Source organism: Danio aesculapii, chromosome 12 (assembly GCF_903798145.1).
Source record: "Danio aesculapii chromosome 12, fDanAes4.1, whole genome shotgun sequence".
NCBI classification, from domain to species: Eukaryota; Metazoa; Chordata; class Actinopteri; order Cypriniformes; family Danionidae; genus Danio; species Danio aesculapii.
Window position 1 is genome coordinate 46,051,345 of NC_079446.1, and position 19,006 is coordinate 46,070,350.

General features: G+C 37.3%; 2 protein-coding genes across 3 annotated transcripts in view; one reads left to right on the forward strand and one right to left on the reverse strand.

Moving 5' to 3' along the window:
• Positions 1–19,006, reverse strand: part of dock1 (dedicator of cytokinesis 1) — a 927,369-nt gene that overhangs the window by 594,144 nt on the left and 314,219 nt on the right. The gene's annotated exons all lie outside the window — the stretch shown is intronic.
• Positions 1–19,006, forward strand: part of c12h10orf90 (chromosome 12 C10orf90 homolog) — a 58,101-nt gene that overhangs the window by 20,638 nt on the left and 18,457 nt on the right. Inside the window, exons 5-9 of the mRNA XM_056470103.1 lie at positions 778–902; positions 1,301–2,013; positions 7,152–7,265; positions 14,267–14,412; positions 18,773–18,884. Coding sequence (XP_056326078.1) covers positions 778–902; positions 1,301–2,013; positions 7,152–7,265; positions 14,267–14,412; positions 18,773–18,884 — 1,210 coding nt within the window. The remainder of the gene's footprint in view (positions 1–777; positions 903–1,300; positions 2,014–7,151; positions 7,266–14,266; positions 14,413–18,772; positions 18,885–19,006) is intronic.

The window sequence follows — 19,006 nt, forward strand, 5'->3', positions numbered from 1 at the left end:
TATTGGTGGGCGGGGGGACCGCTCTCCTACGTCAAGTTGCGGTCAATTTGAAAACCGCTCCAATTGGTCCACCGTTTTTTATGTTGTTAAATTGAAAAAAAAGCACTGGGTGTGCTTATATCACCCCAATATGACGCTCTATACACCATACATGCACATATGGCTGCCCAAACAGCTTGAAAAGTTGATTTTTTACCATAGGTGCCCTTTAAGGAAGGCTCTCAAAGCATGCGTCCGTGACTGAAATGAGACCTCCAGTGGACAGTAGCAGCCTCTGAAATGAGATGCAGATTCTGAGTTTCCAAACTGAGTTACCAAAAATTATAAATTATAAAAATATGAAACATTTTAATGCTATTTCATAAAGTAATGGTGATGTGTGTGTGTGTGTGTGTGTGTGTGTATATATATATATATATATATATATATATATATATATATATATATATATATTCAATATTTTATAATAATATGTACTCGCCTCTGTATTTCAGTCTCTCTCCAATCAAAGCTTTTGTCTTCAAAAGAGTCAAACTCTCCGCTGATTCTTGTAATATAATAAAGAAGTGCTTTGAATCTCATCCTAATTGAACTTTACCGGATTTCCCCACCAAGTTCCGTAACACTGATAATGTTGCTATGGAAACAGTTTGGATCGAGGCGATTTGTTGCATTGTGGATTATTGTGGAAAGCGTTATTGTGCATGCAGGAGGCAGAGAAAACCTCTTTCATCCACACAAAGCCCAGTTCAGCGGATTTCATTTGTGCTTTTTCAGGCTTCGGGATCCGTGAGCTCAGAGGGAGGACCAAACAGACCACAGGCCTGGAATCCCAAAAACAGCAAGGTGGACATGAGCCAGTCTCATCCTGACAACACGCTTCCAAAACATCCCATACAGCGGTAAAAAAGAAGCATTGGGTTTATGTAAAATACATTAAATATGCATCATTTTTTTTAACCCTTGCGTGCTGTTGAGGATGATTTCATCCAACCGGGGTGATTTAAAGTCCTAATTTGACCACAACTGACAAATCTTATTTTGACACTTATTTTGTGAAATGCTTTACAACTTGTAGTTGATTTGTGCAAAGCATCCTGGTGGTAGTTGTAGTTCTTGTGGTTGCATGTGTGTAGTTCTCCTGCGATCTGCAAATGCTCAATTTCTGGTGATTGTGACAGAGCCTGTGTTGGTAATTCAAGTACTTTACTAGTATGGTTCAAAAACATTATGGTATTTACTATAGTGTTTTTTCTCATGTATTTGATTGAACAAATCTTGTTTTTTTTATTGTATCCAGACGTGGAAGTGCACCAGAGTCCTTCAGCTCCTCCATATCATCCATTACAATCACTTCCAAGAAGGTCACACACACTTCCAGCTCTCCAAACTCTACAAACTCCCTCAACGTTGACCGAAGGAAACCCCTAGTAGTCAAAGTCACCGAACAGCAGATAAAAACAACCAATCAGCCTGCCGTTTCAAATCTTGAACTAAATGACCACGGTGTAGTATTGAGAAGAAAAGCCACTATTGTGAAAATGACCGAACAGAGAGAAGAGTTCAGGCGAGGGAATCCTAAATACAGACACAGCTACACTGAAGGACTCAAAAACTCAGCTATTAATCAACCTAAGGTCGATCCATCGCCACTAAACCAAGCGTTAACTGTATCTCTAGAGCCTGGAGGAAACCAGTGGAGATCTAGTTTATCTCTTCACCTCGCCAGCCCCAACACAATAGCAACAAACAACCCACGTCAAAGGCCTCTGAGCTGCGACGCAAGCCTGTTTAACCACACAGATCTCACATTTAATGCTGTTGCAGATCCAGCAGTGAATAACAAGAGCTCTGCCTTTGCCCACAAGACAAATATTGACTGTGTTAGTTCCAGTGTTGGTGAAGCAAGAAGCCGCTCGGCCTCCAGCGGCGCAGACGGGAGATTGAAGACTGAGGGATTTCGGGAATCGGTTTCAGGAGTCAGAGCGCCGCTAACACTGCTGAAAGTATCAGGTATGAGCAGAACCAAGTCTTTTCTGTTACTTGGAATAAAATAAACAATATAGGAATATATAGTTAAAGTCAGAATTATTAGCCCTCCTGTAAAATTTTTATTAATTAATTTCTATTAACTGATTTCTTTTATCTTTGGCTTGATGACAACACATAATACTTCACTAGATATTTTTGAAGATACTAGTATTCAGCTTAAAATGACATTTAAAGGCTTAACTAGGTTAATTTAAGGCAAGTTAACTTGGCAAGTTAGAGTAATTAGGCAAGTCATTGTATAGCAGTGGTTGTTCTGTAGACCAGTGTCTCCCAACCCTGTTCCTGGAGGCACACCTACAGTACTTATTTTGGATGTCTCCCTTTTCTGACCCATTAACTTCAGGTGTTGGAGTCTCTTCTGATGTTATGATAAGTTGATTCAGGTGTGTTTGATTAGGGAGAGGTTGAAAATGTGGACTGTTGGTGTGCCTTCAGGAACAGGGTTGGGAAACACTGCTGTAGACAATAAAAAAAATGCTTAAGAAGGCTAATAATATTAACCTTATTTTTTTTTAAATAATAAAAAATCCTTTTATTCTAGCCAAAATAAAACTAATAGTTTTAATAATAATTTTCTCCAGACGAAAAATATTATAGAATAGAATATATTGTTAAAAATCTCCTTGCCATCTCCTTGATCTTTAGCTACCTTCACAGATTCTCAATTGGATTCACATCAGGACTTTGGCTGGGCCACTGCAAAATGTTAATGTTTTTGTCTGCTAACCATTTCTTCATCACTTTTGCTGTGTGTTTTGGCTCATTGTTGTGATGAAATGTCCACTGGTGACCATGTGGTCTCTTAAACACCCTTGATTTACCCTAGAAACGAAAACACAAGACACTAAACAGAAACTAATTCAAGGTATTTCTAAAAATGCAATAATAGCAACATGGGGTCATTTTAAAAACGTATCTCTTTATACAAATTTGGAGATCGCAAATTATTTAGCCAGAAGTACGTAAGGCTGCATTTCGTTTTTAAAACAAATGCTACGGGGCGGTGTGATGCTGTTCCTTTTCGCACTTACCAGCTGACCGCTTACCTTCGTGTGGACGGCTTTCCCGCTGTTATCAGTTTGTCCAGTTAGCTCACCATGTACGTCAGCGGACTTGAGATGCAGAGAGAAGTTGATCACGACAATGGGATTTAAGTCCAGCGAAGAAAGGTTCCAGATAGCGGTAAGACAAAAATAGAAGCCCAAAAATAAAATAAACAAGGAAATAACAGGGTGAGAACATGGAACATCTGAAAACGTGGTAAAAAATAAGCCAGGGTCTTTTATTTTCTGCTTTGTCAGATGGGTTTATGGAGTGAAAACACTATTGGTTGGGTTTAGGGAAGGTGGAGGGTGGGTCAGTCGATCGGTCGGTCATTCAGTCAGTCAGTCAGAGGACAGTGAGAACAGTAGGCGTGAATGGCACTTGAGAGAGATATTTGAGATCTCAAAATGCGTACACAGCGGCCTTTGGTGAATACGCAAAAACAAAAACTGCAAAAAACATACCTTCTAGGACGTTATTTGGCACTCTCCAGAAATGTATATAGTGGTACGTTTCCAGAATGAGGCTGGGTTGAAACTTTCTCTAAAAGAAAAAATATTATAGGAAATATTGTGAAAAGTCTCCCTGCCATCACCTTGAACTTTAGCTCCCTACACAGATTCTCAATTGGATGTAGGTCAGGACTGTGGCTGGGCCACTACAATGTTTTTGTCTGCTAACCATTTCTTCACCATTTTTGCTGTGTGTTTTGGTTCACTGTTGTGATGAAATGTCCACTGGTGACCATGTGGTCTCTTAAACACCCTAGATTTTCTAGAAACACACTAGATTTACTAAAACTTTTACACAAGTGTAAACAAAAACCCAAGACACTAAACTAAAAATTTAATAATATCAACATAGGCTCATTCTGAAAATGTATCCCTATATACATTTCTGGAAATCGCATGACAATGGGGCTCGAGTCCGGCGAAGAATGGTTTCAGAGAGCAGGTGAGACTAAAACAGAATCAAAAAACAAAATAAACAATTAAATAAAAGAGTGAGAGTGTGGTAAAATCTGAAAATGCAGTAAAAAAAAGGGGAGGGCTTTTGTTTTTTTTGGATTGCTTTTTAAATATGTTGGTTGGGTTTAGGGAAGTGGGTGGGTGGGCCAATCGGTGCTTTTGAAAGCACTATTGGTTGGGTTTAGGGAAGGAAGAGGGTGGATAAGTTGATCGGTCAGTCAGTCAGCCAACAGCAACCTCTGGTGGATGTACGCGAGAACAGCAGGCAAGAATGGCACTTGCAAGAGAAATCTGACATCTGAAAAAGTGTACACAGTGGCCTCTGGTGGATTCATGGAAACAACAGAAAAAGAAACGTAGCTCCTGGGACTTCGCTCTCCAGACATGTATATAGCGGTACGTTTTCAGAATAAGCCTGGGTTGAATAATATTCTATTGACTCCAATGGAATACTTAATTATTCATACTAAAATACCCATAAGTCCGATTAAATTAGATCTCTAAAAGAAGGTTAAACAAACACGCATACTTTATACAGTAAGTGCTAATAAACAGTTAATATTGTAAAAGTAGGCAGGTAATAAACCAGTAGTAAATAAGGTGAATTGTTATTTAATCTAAAGGGTTACCAATAAGTAAATACATATGTAAACATGTAAGTATATTATTTTCATAAGTCATTATGTATGTAATTAAGTATGTAAGTATATATGTAAGTATTAAAGTGTAACATAAGGAGTCGGATGACAATGGAGGTGAGGGTCCATACGTTTATTTATAGATTAGTCAGGCAGACAATGGTCAAACAGGAGCAAACAGAGACATGAGGTGTAGCATTCCCAGCTGAACAGATGCACTTTACTCTCTTGGACTGATGTTTATAAAGTGTTTAATCTTCAACATAAATCATCGTAAGAGCTGAATAAAAGAAACAAACAATACTCTTTACACATATCCTTGAAATTGTGTTAAACAAATGCTCATAACAAGCCAATAAACTGATTAATACACATTTACAGTCTTGTATTCACTGTACAGGCATAAATCATAAACTTGTCTAACTGTATAGTGGTAAGTCTAAATAATTTGAATTGTTTTAACACTAACAATGCCAATATTTAATGCAGATAAAGCATTTATGACCACATGAGTTACAACAATGTCCTATTAGACTGCAATATAAACAGCTTTAACAATGAATTAATTTTAGCACAATTGGTGATCTTATTTTTTTAGAGAGATAAATCTAAAACACATGAAATGACCAAAATAAAGACCCTAATGGCCGTTAATGTCTTGTAATAACATTAAATGACATGCCTTTTGTACAAAATTAACAAATAATATAGATATCACTGATGCTCAAAATCCCCATATATGCGCTAACAACAGTTAAATGCTAACCAAAAGACCGTCAACAAACCATAAACTTTCAAGATAAACAGTCTTTCAAATTTCACAGATTGAAATATAAACAATACCTTGTGCCCTTCATCAGCCAGGAACTAAAAGTGGGAAAAACCTTTTTGACTGCCATTGAGTTCGTTTTTTACAGAGAGCACTCCAAAGTCCTTTCCTTTAGTAGCACTAAAACACTTCACCAAAGACTTCTTCAATGTGTAAACTCAGGCCTGTTTTACGACAACAGCACCCTCTACTGGCTGGAGGTGGACGTGTCAATGATTGAACAATTTAATGGTCATCTACATGAGGGTAATCCAAAATCATAGTTGTGGTCGCAGGAAGAAGGTCGCTGCAGGAGACAAACAGCTTAAACAACAACCAAAAACAGGGATCAAAACCACGGAAGAACCACATAGAAATGTTTCAGGAAACACACAACAAAACTCTGCAATGTGTGTGTGAGAGGTGAATATATAGTCTATGTAGTCAGTCTATAATTCGTTTCTAGCTGTGTGTGTGCAATCAGGGAGAGAACTGGAACTGGTGTGTGTGTGAGGTGCATGATGGGACCTGAAGTTTAGTTCCATGACAGATTTGTAGTTCTCCAGCGATCTGCCCATTGTGATGATAAGTATGTATGTGACTGTGTATGTGTGGATGGATGTATGAGAGTAAGTAAGTGCATGAATATTAATACATCATTTTTTTACCTATTTGGACTTTTTAGGGCATTTTCCCACTGAATTTTAAATGCTAAAATGTAGAAAAGTCAGCACTCAGAGCTCCTCTAGCACTGCTGAAAGTGTCAGGTATTAGCAGAGCCGGTGTGGATCTTTAGCGGTACACAAGAACACTGGTTCTGCTCTGATGTATAATAGATGAGTATTATTGTGCAGAGAGAGAGAGAAAGAGAGAGGGCTTTAATTTGTGCAAAAAAGTGGAACTCTCTGTTCTTGCCTTCCAGTATACAATTAGTGTTTACAATATATAACCAAAAAAGCCATATACATTTAATAAACCACATCTTGAATCTACTACAAATGCACATATTTTGTTCCTTTATGTTTTAAATAGAAAATAAAATGGTTGAAAGTGTGTGTGTGTATATATATATATATGTATATATATATATATATGTGTGTGTGTGTGTGTATGTGTATATATATATATATATATATATATATATATATATATATATATATATATATATATATATATATATATATATATATATATATATATATATATATATATATACACACATATATGTGTGTATATATATATGTATATATATATATGTGTATATATATATATATGTGTGTGTGTGTGTGTGTGTATATATGTATATGTGTGTATATATGTATATGTGTGTATACATACATACATACATACATACATACATACATACATAGATAAATACATACATATATATTAATAAACCACATCTTCAGACATGAATCCATTGTGAATGAACAGTTTCTAGCTCTGCAAGTATGTCAGCACTTTAGCTAACAGTAGTTCTGGCTTAGCAGAAGCGCATGGCTTTCTGCCTTGAAATGTGGCTCACTTGCATCATCTCTGAAAGCCAGAACAGAGTCCAGCTTGAGCAGCCAGAAGCGATTGTCATGTGAAGAGTGTTTCAGGCCTTCTGGACTCTTTTTTTTTGTGTGTGTTTGTTGTCAGAAAACTCTGATGTGAGCGCAGATGCAGTTCTGGCCCTGAACGCCGCTGCCGTCATCGCTAACATAAAGCTGCAGGTCCAGCAGAGACGAAAATCATCGCTCACAGCAGCAGCAGGTACACTTTTAATGTTTTTTGTGTGCGGATGTTGGAGGCGCCAGCTATCGCCAAGACCAAGATCACCCATGAACTGTTTTATATCTGCAGATTTCCAGATGCGTTTAATGCACTGAAAAAAGTGTTGCATGCAAAACTATTGCAAACAATTTGTTTGTGTTGAATTTAAACAAATAAATTCAATTGAGCAATGTTCAACTTAATTTGTTTGTTTGAATTCAGCCCAAATAAATTGTTTACAACCACTTAACGTAAAAAAATTGAGTAAATCAAAGGAATCATCTTTGAATAATTTTTTTCAGTGTGCCGATGCTGTCTGTAGTTGGGTCTAAAACTGTGTTGAAATCACCTGCTATTATGACGGGGCAATTAGAAAGATCATCTGTGTTTGGGCCATATAAGTTGCCTATTGTGAGTGGGCTATTGTTAATTAAAATGTTAATTATAATGAAACGTCCCTCTGGGTCTGTAATGGTGGTGTTATGAGCAAAAGAGATTTTTATTTATTTATTAGGATACACACTCCTCTCTGTTTTGTGTTGTAGTAGGCAGAATATAAATGATTGTATTTTGATGATTTAATTTTGTTTTGATCGGATTCTGATAGATGAGTTTCTTGTAAGTCTGCTTGTGATTTGTTTAAATGGTTAAAAACTTTGATCCTCTTTGCCTGGGAGCCTAGTCCACAGATGTTCCAGGATAAGAAAGTGATTGATGACATTTCTCAGAAAAATGTCAAATGATAGGAAAATTAAATGATAGCGACTCAGGACATGATAGCGATGTATATTAATATGTGGGTTTGTTAGTACTGCATATGTATAAATGTGAGTATATGTATTTGACAGGGTGTGGTGTTGCAACCCAGGCTCATTCTGAAAACGTACCTCCACGGACGTTTCTTGAGATCGCGAAATACGTCCTGGCGGCACGTTTTTCTGCAGTTTTTGTTTTCGCGAATCCGCCAGAGATCGCCGTGTACGCTTTTCGAGATCTCAAATTTCCCTCGCGAGTGCCATTCGCGCCTGCTGTTCTCGTGTAAACCCACCAGAGGCCGCTGTCGACTCACTTTTGGACAGACTTTCTGACTGACTAAGCGAACGATCGGGTGACCCCCCCCTTCCCTAAACCCAACCAATTTTATCGATTGACCCGCCCACCCACTTCCCTAAACCCAACCAACATGTTTCAAAAGCAATCCAAAAAAATAAAAGCCCTCGTCTGACTTTTCTTTTAACACATCCTCACCCTGCTATTCACTTGTTTGTTTTATTGTTTTTGTCTTACTTGCTTTCTGGAACCGCTCTTCACCGGACTCGAACCCCCGTCTTCGTTGTCAACTCCTCTCTGCATCTCAAATCCGCCGACAGACGTGGCACGCTAACGGGACAAACTGGTTGCAGCCGGAATGCCGTCCATACGGAGGTAAACAGTCAGCTGGTAAGCGCGAAAAGGAACGGCGTCACACCGCCCCATATCGTTCGTTTAAAGAAATGAAATGCAGTAATACGTACCTCCGCCTACGTAATTCGCTGTCTCCAGAAACGTCAGCAGGGCTAAGTTTTCAAAATGAGCCTGTGTTGGATTGTACCTGTGTGTGTGTGTGCGTGTGTGTGTGTGTGTGTGTGTGTGTGCGTTTGTGTGTATGACAATACAATGTTACTGATATACTGATAAACATACAATTTAGACAAGGACTTAACATAACGTACACAATAGAACAATGACTACGTTTACATGGACACCAATAATTAAATTTTAATGCGATTAAGACAACACTCTGATTAAGAGTCTACCATGTAAACAGCGATTTTTGATTAATTTAATCAGATTAAGCTCATAATCGAACTAAAGAGAAATCGAATTAAGACGTGTGGAGTATGCCGATTTTAGTCGCATTATTGAAGTGCAGTACAGACATGCCTGAATGAAAGTGAGTGTCAAACCGCAGTTAAAGTCGACAAACTAATAATGAAACACCCAAAGTTACATGAAACTCTGGAGGAAATGCGGATAGCGTGGTGACGCAATGACGTTAATCTAATGCATGTGTTATAACATGTAAAACAGAATCATGAAAGAAACATTCTAAAAGTAACTCATGTAAACACCTTAGTCTTATTATTGTCTTAATTAGATTAAAGCAAATAATTCGTTTACTGATGTCCATGTAAACCTAGTCACTGACCAGACAAAAAAACCTGAAAGACCAACATAACGTTTAAAGTGGGAGGAGGATGAGACCTAAGTGCAATATCAAAACCATAACTCGGTTATATGAGGAGGATGGGTAGAGAGAATTATTATGGAAGTGATATGTTCAGAAAAGCCAGGACAGAGCCGGCCCAAGGCATAAGCGAACTAAGCGGCTGCTCGTAGCCCCTTTGGCCACCAGGGGGCCCCCAAGAGTGCACGAAATGAATGAGTGACTTTCGTTTTTGTTTGTTTGTTGGATTGTGGATTAGGGGTGGGACAAAATATATGTCCATTTATAATGTTATTTACGGTCGCGATACATACTCTGGCCTCAAGTATCGATATTTATCTAAATTTACAAAAGATCTGAATTAATTAATCAGTCTTTCACAGTGACTGCAGCAGATTACCGCTTTAGATACAGTACACCCAGCCACCACCAGGTGGCGCTTCCCATAACAGCAGATCATCAGAGAGACACCAGCGTCATGTAAACCGCTGACAGGTGAGCCATTGCAATGGTGGAAATCTCAGGCATACGGACACATTCTTCTGGCCAAGCTGGACCAAGGTATTTGCGTTTCAGACATCCAGCTCCCCCGAATTTTCCGCTAGTTTCTTCCTCACAGGCACGCTTTCACTTCGCTATATCGCTCGCGAGTGTCTGCGGTCAGTGCTGTGACTTATATGTGCTCAAACTTTTTAATTCCGCCAAAATATGTATTAGATAAAGATATCAAACGGGGGATGAACATATAATTTAAAGGGCCTTGCGTTTATTTAACCCTTACAGATTTTGGCAGTCTTGTAGATGGTATTTTGGCTAAACATATTAGGGTAATTAAAAAATCTTGACGGTTGTTGTTTTGTTGAGAGCGGATGCGGTGGACACGGTGAAAAGTGATGCTTTGTACGGTTTCTGCTGGCAGTTTGAGTTAATGATTTATAAATGACACATTATTTAACTGTAATATGAACTGTATTTCACAGCAGGACAGTAATGCTGTATGTTACTGTATTTTAAAGTCGCATGATGAAAATGACTGTATATTTTATAGTAATGATATACATACAATTCTGTAAATACATGTACAGCAAGATAAATGGTGCTGTAAATGTAACTACAGTATTTCTGCTGTAGTTGATTTACAGTAAGTTACTGGCGAACTGCTGCAATGCAAAATGTGTACAGTCAATCAGGGCTTTACATTTCCTAAAACCAGAGTTAGACAACTAAAGTCCCGTTTTATCTACAGCAACAAGTTTATTTTAGTAAATGAAAACTAATGCCATGTCCACACTAATATGTTTTTGTTTAAAAATGCATATTTATTCATGCAATTATTTTACTGAGCTCTGATCCAAACTGAACATGTTTGATAACTCTGCTAACTTAGAAAAGTTTCTCTGCTAAACTAAATAGGGGAAACCGAAGCACATGGAGGAAACCAACGCCAGCATGGGGCTCAGTGGTTAGCACTGTGGCCTCACTGTAAGAAGGTCGCTGGTTCGAGTCCCGGCTGGGTCAGTTGGTGTTTCTGTGTGGAGTTTGCATGTTCTCCTTGTGTTTGGCGTGGGTTTCCTCTGGGTGCTCCAGTTTCCCCAACAGTCCAAACACATTCGCTATAGGTGAATTGGACAAACTAAATCCAAATTAGTTTCTAATCCAAATATCTCCAAATTTTTTAAATCAAGAAGCATTTTCAAGGCAAGAAAAAATATGGTCTTGTTTTTAAAAATGTAGTCCTTAAAACAACCTTTAAAGGGCACATAGTTTACCTCTTTTTTTATGATTTAATATTAATATTATGGTTGTTCTGAGTGTGCCAGTTTAGGTTCAGTTTAGAACACAATTCAGATTTGTTTATTATAATGTGTTAAAAAGTGTCATGTTGGGGGCGTGTCCACAGTTCGCTGATTTATGGGTGTGTTGCTTCACATGTAAATTAGTTTCGGCTTCCCGCCAACGTAACAAGGGGGCGGGGCCATGAGCTCACCCGCTCTGCGTTTGCAACAGAGTCTGACAGGAAGACTGCGAGAAGGAGCTGGAGAGGTTCAGCATTCAGTCGTACATGTATGACTCGGACACAGACCAAGCAGAGAGTACAAAATCATTTGTGTCTTTGTACAGTTTTACAGCCAACTGTGTGCTAGTTTCAAGTGCCGAGCTTGTACACAGAAACTAATAACCACGCACACTGAATTAACTTTGACTGAGGCACCTCATGCGCCGCTCGAAGCCGCGACACGGCACACCAGACACTCTCTGTGGCGCACCAGATACATGAAGTGTCCCGAATCGTCACGCCACGCATTTTTGAATTCTAAACATAGGTTTCTGCAGCGGTCCGCAGCGCCCAGCCGTCGACTTGAGTGTACCCTGATAGAAACCGATGTTTAGAATTGTAAAACGCATGCTAGTTAAGATCACAGGGAGCTTCTGGGATCGCGAGAAATGCAAACGGCTGAAGTATAAGGTAGACTCGATGAGAAGTCCACATGTTTGCAAACCTACCTAAAGATACAACCAATAATTCCGATTAGAGCGATAATGTGGAGAATATTGATCTTGTGTTGAGCCCAATGAGCCTTGCATCTGAAAATAGAGCTAGGGTGTTCCTTTAGTGATGTCGCTTTGACTCACGCTGAAAATGGCGGACGTGAATCAACAAACTGAGGATATGATGACGCGCCTGTCGATCAATATTGGTGGGCGGGGGGGACCGCTCTCCTACGTCAAGTAGCGGTCAATTTGAAAACAGCTCCAATTGGTCCACCGTTTTTATGTTGTTAAATTGGAAAAAAAGCACTGGGTGTGTTTATATCACCCCAATATGATGCTCTATACACCATACATGCACATATGTCTGTCCAAACAGCTTGAAAAGTTGAGTTTTTACCATAGGTGCCCTTTAACAAAATTTTAACAAGAAAATTATCTGCCAATGGGGTAAGCAGAAAAATCTGTTTTTTTTTTTTGTTGTTTTTTTGTTTGTCTTGGAAATGCTTATTGATTTATCAATTTCTAGATATTTTAAGATATTAGAAACAAGACTAAAACTTTAAAGGGTCATGAAACCCTAAAACACATTTTTTTGAGACGTGTGGAACTATTAGGACACGTATATTTTACTATAGAGTGGGAATTATTATTGGGGGTTATTTTTCAGTTGCTTAGAGCAAATTTACTCTTCTGGTATGAAAATAAATGTTGAACTAACGTCACGGACATGAGGTACATCAAAAGCATGTTTTTGCATTGTAAAGAACAGTTCCTGATACAGTAGGGCCAGACGGAATCTGCGGATGCTTTTCGCTATATCTGCGGAGAATTTTGGTAAAAATCTGCGGATTTCTGCAGAATTATTTTGGGAAAATCATAACTAAAACCTTAATATGTGAAATAAAAAATAATACCTTTTTAACTTGTATTTAATGTTTAAAATGCAAATCCAATTAGATTCATTTTATTTGGTGAACAAAGCAAGTCTCTCATATAATATATCTACTAAAAGACAGAAAATATTACTGTACAAACTGCATTGTACATAAATCTAGAATCAGAATCAGTTTTATTGCCAAGTGTGCTTCACACACACAAGGAATTTGTTTTGGCTACAGAAGCTTCCAGTGTACATAAAGTGACAAGTGACAACACGAAAATAAATATGAAGAAAAAAAAAAAAGATAAACATTAAACAGATGCGGTTAGTCAAGAAGCCCTGATGTTGAATTGTATGTACAGATTGTTATAAATATACAGGTTATAAGGTGCTGTGTACAAGTGCGAATGTAGAAAGTATTGCATTGTATATTGATATAAGGTGCTGTGTACAAGTGCGTATGAGAAAGTATTGCACATATTTTATTGCACAGTAGGGGAATATTTAACTGTTCATAAGGTAGACAGCCTGAGGAAAGAAACTTTTCCTGCGTCTGGCTGTTTTTGTGCTTGGTGCTCTGAAGCGCCGACCAGACGGTAACAGTTCGAACAGGTAGTGTGCTGGGTGTGAGGAGTCCAGAGTGATTTTGCGAGCCCTTTTACTCACTCTGGAAGAGTACAGTTCTTGAAGTGTAGGAAGGGTTGTGCCAGTGATTCTGGAAGCCCGGATTCTATGGAAGCCCGTTTCCGCCACTGAATAAAAAAAAAAGATATATTGGAAAAAATATATATAATAATTTTTATATATATATATATATATATATATATATATATATATATATAATTGCGACTTTATAACTCAGAATTCTGACTTAATAACTCAGAATTGCTACTTTATAACTCAGAATTGTGAATTAAATTTTATTTATTATTATTTTTTAAATAATTATATTTTTCCAATTAAATTTTTTTATTATAAACGTTTTTTTTTTTTTACTTTTTTTTTATCATTCAGTGGCGGGAATGGGCTTCCATATAAATCAGACATTTATCAGACAATCAGACAACATTTTCATATTAGTCAATAATACTACTGTAATAAAAAAATAATACTAGAGTATAATACTGTAATACTCTAATTAAAAATTAATCAAAAAACTGAATAAATATAGATTTACACACATTTACTCAAGTAAATAAACAGAATTAATGATGGGCTAAAAATCTGAGGAATTCTGCAGATTCCATGTGGGCCTACTGATAGGAAAAACTACTCAACTACAGTAATTCTTACTTCACACAACTGATTGGTAAGATGCCGCTCTGCTTATTAGGTTTCATAAAGACAGTTATGATGCTGAATTAAATGCAGCTTTTCTTTATAGGCGTCACACTGACTTTGCACAAATCTGTGTGTTACTAGAGGACAGAGGGAATAATGAACACAGAGAGCCGAAAGAGGAGGCGTCTGATAACGGCAGAAAGAAGAAAACTCCTCCAGCAGCATCATGTGCGGAGTTTGTCCCATTTGAGACTGGAAATGTTGCTCCTGAAGGACTTTCTCTCAGTGTGAGTTACTCTTCTGCTGTTTGTGGTTACGTCTGCGACTACACTGCAAAAAAATATTGTTTTCTTACTTGGATTTGGTCTTGTTTCTAGTTCAAATATCTCAAATTTCTTAAGTCAAGAAGCATTTTCTAGACAAACAAAAAATATTGTATTGTTTTAAGAAATAATATACTAAAATTAAGTGTGTTTTTCTGCCAATGTGGTAAGCAAAATAACCTAGTTTTCTTTTTTAAAGTAAGATTATTTTGCTTACCCCATTGGCAGATTTACAGAGGTTTCTGTAAAAATTAAACTGTAAGACTCTTCAAACTTAGATTACAGATTGAGTTAATTCAACAACAAGTCAGGGATGTCAAACTCAGTTCCTGGAAAGCCACAGCCCTGCACAGTTTAATTCCAACTCTGCTTCAATACACTGAAGCTGCGGCCACACTAGAGTTTGAGCATGCAAAATTCTGTTGTACAGCGCTGCAATAAGGACCGGGATTAAACAAGATGATTAGACATTAAAAAAGACATCAAATTTTCTGTCCTGAGAGGTCATGTTTTGATTTTCGATTGGTCTTACGCAAGTGTAGTGATTTCGAAGGTCAGAATTCACCAAGCTTGAACCTTAACACCATACCTGTCAACATTGGGATGTGAAAATTAGGGATATGCCCACCATAATAAGGGATACCCCCGACCATTACTAAATATGTTCATTTGGAGCCGTTTCATTGTAAATAAACAGTTAAATGGTCAGTAACATGTTTTATTGTTATTATTTACAAAAGAAAAATTAAATAGTATACATTAGCAAACAGTTCAGCTTATTAAAATAAATAGCTATTATAATGAAATAGAATCAAGCTATTAAATCTCATTAGCCGCTTCTTCACTGTATAATTTACACATTCTGATTAAGAGCAGCGAATTAATCTCTTATTTATTTAGATTTTTTTCTTTTCATTACATTAAATAACAGGTGTCACTTTAAAAATGCACACATCTAACGTTATAATGAAAGCTTTCGGTTGCTTTACTAACTTTTTATGCTCATTTAGGACGAAATTAGTTCGAAAAAAAGCCCCACCAAGATCAACATCTGTAGATATTATTAGTATTAATTATGTGTATATCTGTTCAAACACGCACCCAAAACCCAGACATTCACTCTGCTTCAAATCACAAGTGCAGATTCCGTTTGGGAAACAGCGTCTATTGATCACTATGGAGCGCGTCAGCTGACAGTCAGGCACCGCTATATGACTGTTTTGAGGATTGCATATGAAGAGGAGACGGCCCCTGTAATGTAAAGGAAAGGGAATCCCGCCGTTTTTAAATTTATTTCAGAGTGTTTTCATGCCTTAACAAAGAGAAAGCACAGAACAGACTCACATTTAAAAGCAAGGGGGCGGCCCCTGGTGGTTCGGCGGTATGGGTTGCGTATAAGGAGGCTCGGTTCTTTAATGTTTATTTGCCACCCTTTAGAGAAAGACTGAAAAATATGGGAGAAATAGGGGAAAATACCTTTACGGGATGATAGCGGGATAGAACTGTAAAGTAGAAGAGAATCCCGGGAAAAACAGGAGGGTTGACAGGTATGCTCAACACACTCTGAAACTTGATCAATTAGCACAATCAGGTGTGTTTAATTAGGGTTGGAACGAAACTGTGCAGAGCTGCGGCTCTCCTGACACCTGTGATCCAAGTCAAGGAAGCCCAAACTAGGGCCTGCGGCATCAAAGTTGGCCCATAGTAACCTTTGATTTGGCCCGCCATCCCATCTGAGAAGAGAGGAAGGATGATGGGCATAGTTTAGAGCACTGATCATCAACTGGCAGCCCACGAATCATTAGCGGACTCCTTAGGACTGAAAAAAGGAGGAAAAACAATCTGGCACAACTTAAAATAGCTTGGTAAATAAATAACTTGGTACCAGAACAAAACAGGTCACAAATAATGTTCACACATCAAATGAAACGTTAAGTAGGCTTGAATTCAAATCGCAATGCTGAAACGGGCTACTCACAGTGCTTAATCAAAGGCTAAAGTTACATTTCCCCTCCGACACCAACTTTTTCACATCAGGCTTGGCCACTGTCAGACTTATGTGCAAACAGTCCTCCAAAGACTGGGTTGACAGTTGGTTCCTCTCGTGTGTTTTTATCGAATTCATCCTGGAGAATGCAGCCTCTCAGGTGTAGGTTGAACCGAACATGGTGAGCACTTACATAGCCAGCGTTTTCAATGTGTCATAGGTCTCAGGACAAGATACCCAAAATGTGCTCAGGCCTTCAGCACTACGGCGAGCCACCGTCATGACGCCTGCGGCCTGAATTTCATCCAGCTGGCTCTGAATGGCCGCCTCGTCTAATGGCAGCATTTTCACCGCGTTTGTGGAGAATTCTCTGCTAGATTATACATTATCTATGTTCGTACTTTTATATTACTTTGACCGAAATTAGAAGCATTTTTTATTTTTTATATTGCATTATTTTGTATCATATTCCTGTCAGGAAGCTGAACTTTCTCCCAGCTCTGCTCCCCGCTCCCTCCCCACGCACCTCCTCCCCTCGCACCTCTGGACACACATACACACACACACACATTCACACACACACTCACACACACAGACACACACACACACACACACACACACACACACACACACACACACTCATACTCATCATCTGCACTGGTCACTTTATGCAGACACTCCATACTACCTCCCAATATGACACTGTCACTTTATCACAATTATCATGTTTACAAGTTCTTTTTGCACTATACTGTTCTTTATCTGCACAACTCTGGTTTACTTTGCACTCATTTGCTATATGCCCTTAATGTCACTGTATTGTTTACAATTTTATTACCTATGTATATTTTTTAGACCACATTATGTGCAAAAAATATGTGTAAATTTTCTTTTTCTTAAACTCTACTATTTTTTTATATATTTTTTTATATTAATGTTAAGCACCTAGGGTCTGAGAGTAACGCAAGTTCTATTCTCTATATGTCTTGTACATGTGGCTGAATTGACAATAAAGCTGACTTTGACTTTGATAATAAAAATATATTCTATTCTTTAATACCAGTGTTGTATAAAACAACTCTTAATATCAGGTCTTTCCAAATGGTACTGTAAGTTTGTGCAAGGAAGTTGATAATTGTAAGCTGATAATTAATTAAATCATGACTGTGTAAAAATAAAATAAATCATCTAAATCTAAATAAAACACCTGAACATGGATAAAGGTAAAAAAAGACAAGCAAATCAACACCAACAAAAAACAAAAGATAATACAAAAAACAACAATATAATAATTTAACAACATATTATGATATAACATTTTAATGTTATTTAACGATGTTTAAATGTTCAGACTGCAAATATTTATTTTTTATTTGAGACATTTTCATTTGTAAATATTTAAATGAATAGAAATGAATCATCATTTTTTTCTTGTTTAGAATTTAACTGAGCCTTTATTAGTCATTTATAAGGGATTTATAAAGCATGAATAGTCTTCACTTTAGATTAGGTCACAAAACTGCATGAAGTTGAGTTAATAAAGCATTTATTAACATACAAATTAACTAGTTGTGTATCCCTGAATAATAAGACTTATAAATGTTAATTTTAATAGTTTATTAATCATTTACTAACTCATTCTGAATGATCTTGAAAAAACACCAACTATGCTTTAATAACTGGTTTGTAAATAATGCAATACTTAATTTAGTAATGAAAAATGAGTCCTTAACAAGGTACAAAAAACACAGTTATTAAGCACATTATAAATGTGGTATTAGTTAAGAATACAGCATTTGTAGATGTTTTTTTAAACTGCTTACTAACATCTATTAATGTAGAGTTCATACTTAACAGATAATAAATTCACTATTTGCTAATGCTTAATAAATGGTTCATAGTGTGTAGTTATTATTATGATTATTATTATTATTATTGTTATTATCATTATTATTATTATTATTGTTGTTATAGTGTTACCTCAATGACTTGTGTTGGGAGAACATGAAGGAATTTTATGTTAGCCAGCACTGTACAGTGTATTTGGAGTGCAGTTGTCACCAACACAGACCATTATGACGTTCTTATTTGCTCTCCTTGTACTGTAGCTCAAATAACTGAGATTGGTGATTTTTTTTTTTTTTACACTCTAGGAAATCTTGGGTTATTTAAAACCAAATTGGGTAAAATATGGGTCATAGTCCCTATTACAACCAGAATTGGGTTGAAATAACCAAGCACAACCTAGCATTTTTCAGAATGTATAAAATTCACAAATCTCAGTTAAGTTGGACGTCTTGATTATGAATTTGAAGACTGAATGTGTTGTGTGTGCAGGAGGCTTTGGCTCTCAGAAGGCCTGGTTTTATCCTGCGTTCTCAGGCCAGGGTTCGAGCGGTGGAGTGCAGGAGCGAAGAAAGACAGAAAGCAGAGATCCTGCAGGACAGAGGTGAAGGAGATTGTACTGACAAAAATATACAGTAGGAGCAAATAAGTATTGAACACGTCACCATTTTTACCAGAAAACATATTTTTATAGGTGCTGTTAACTTGCAATTTTCACTGGATGTT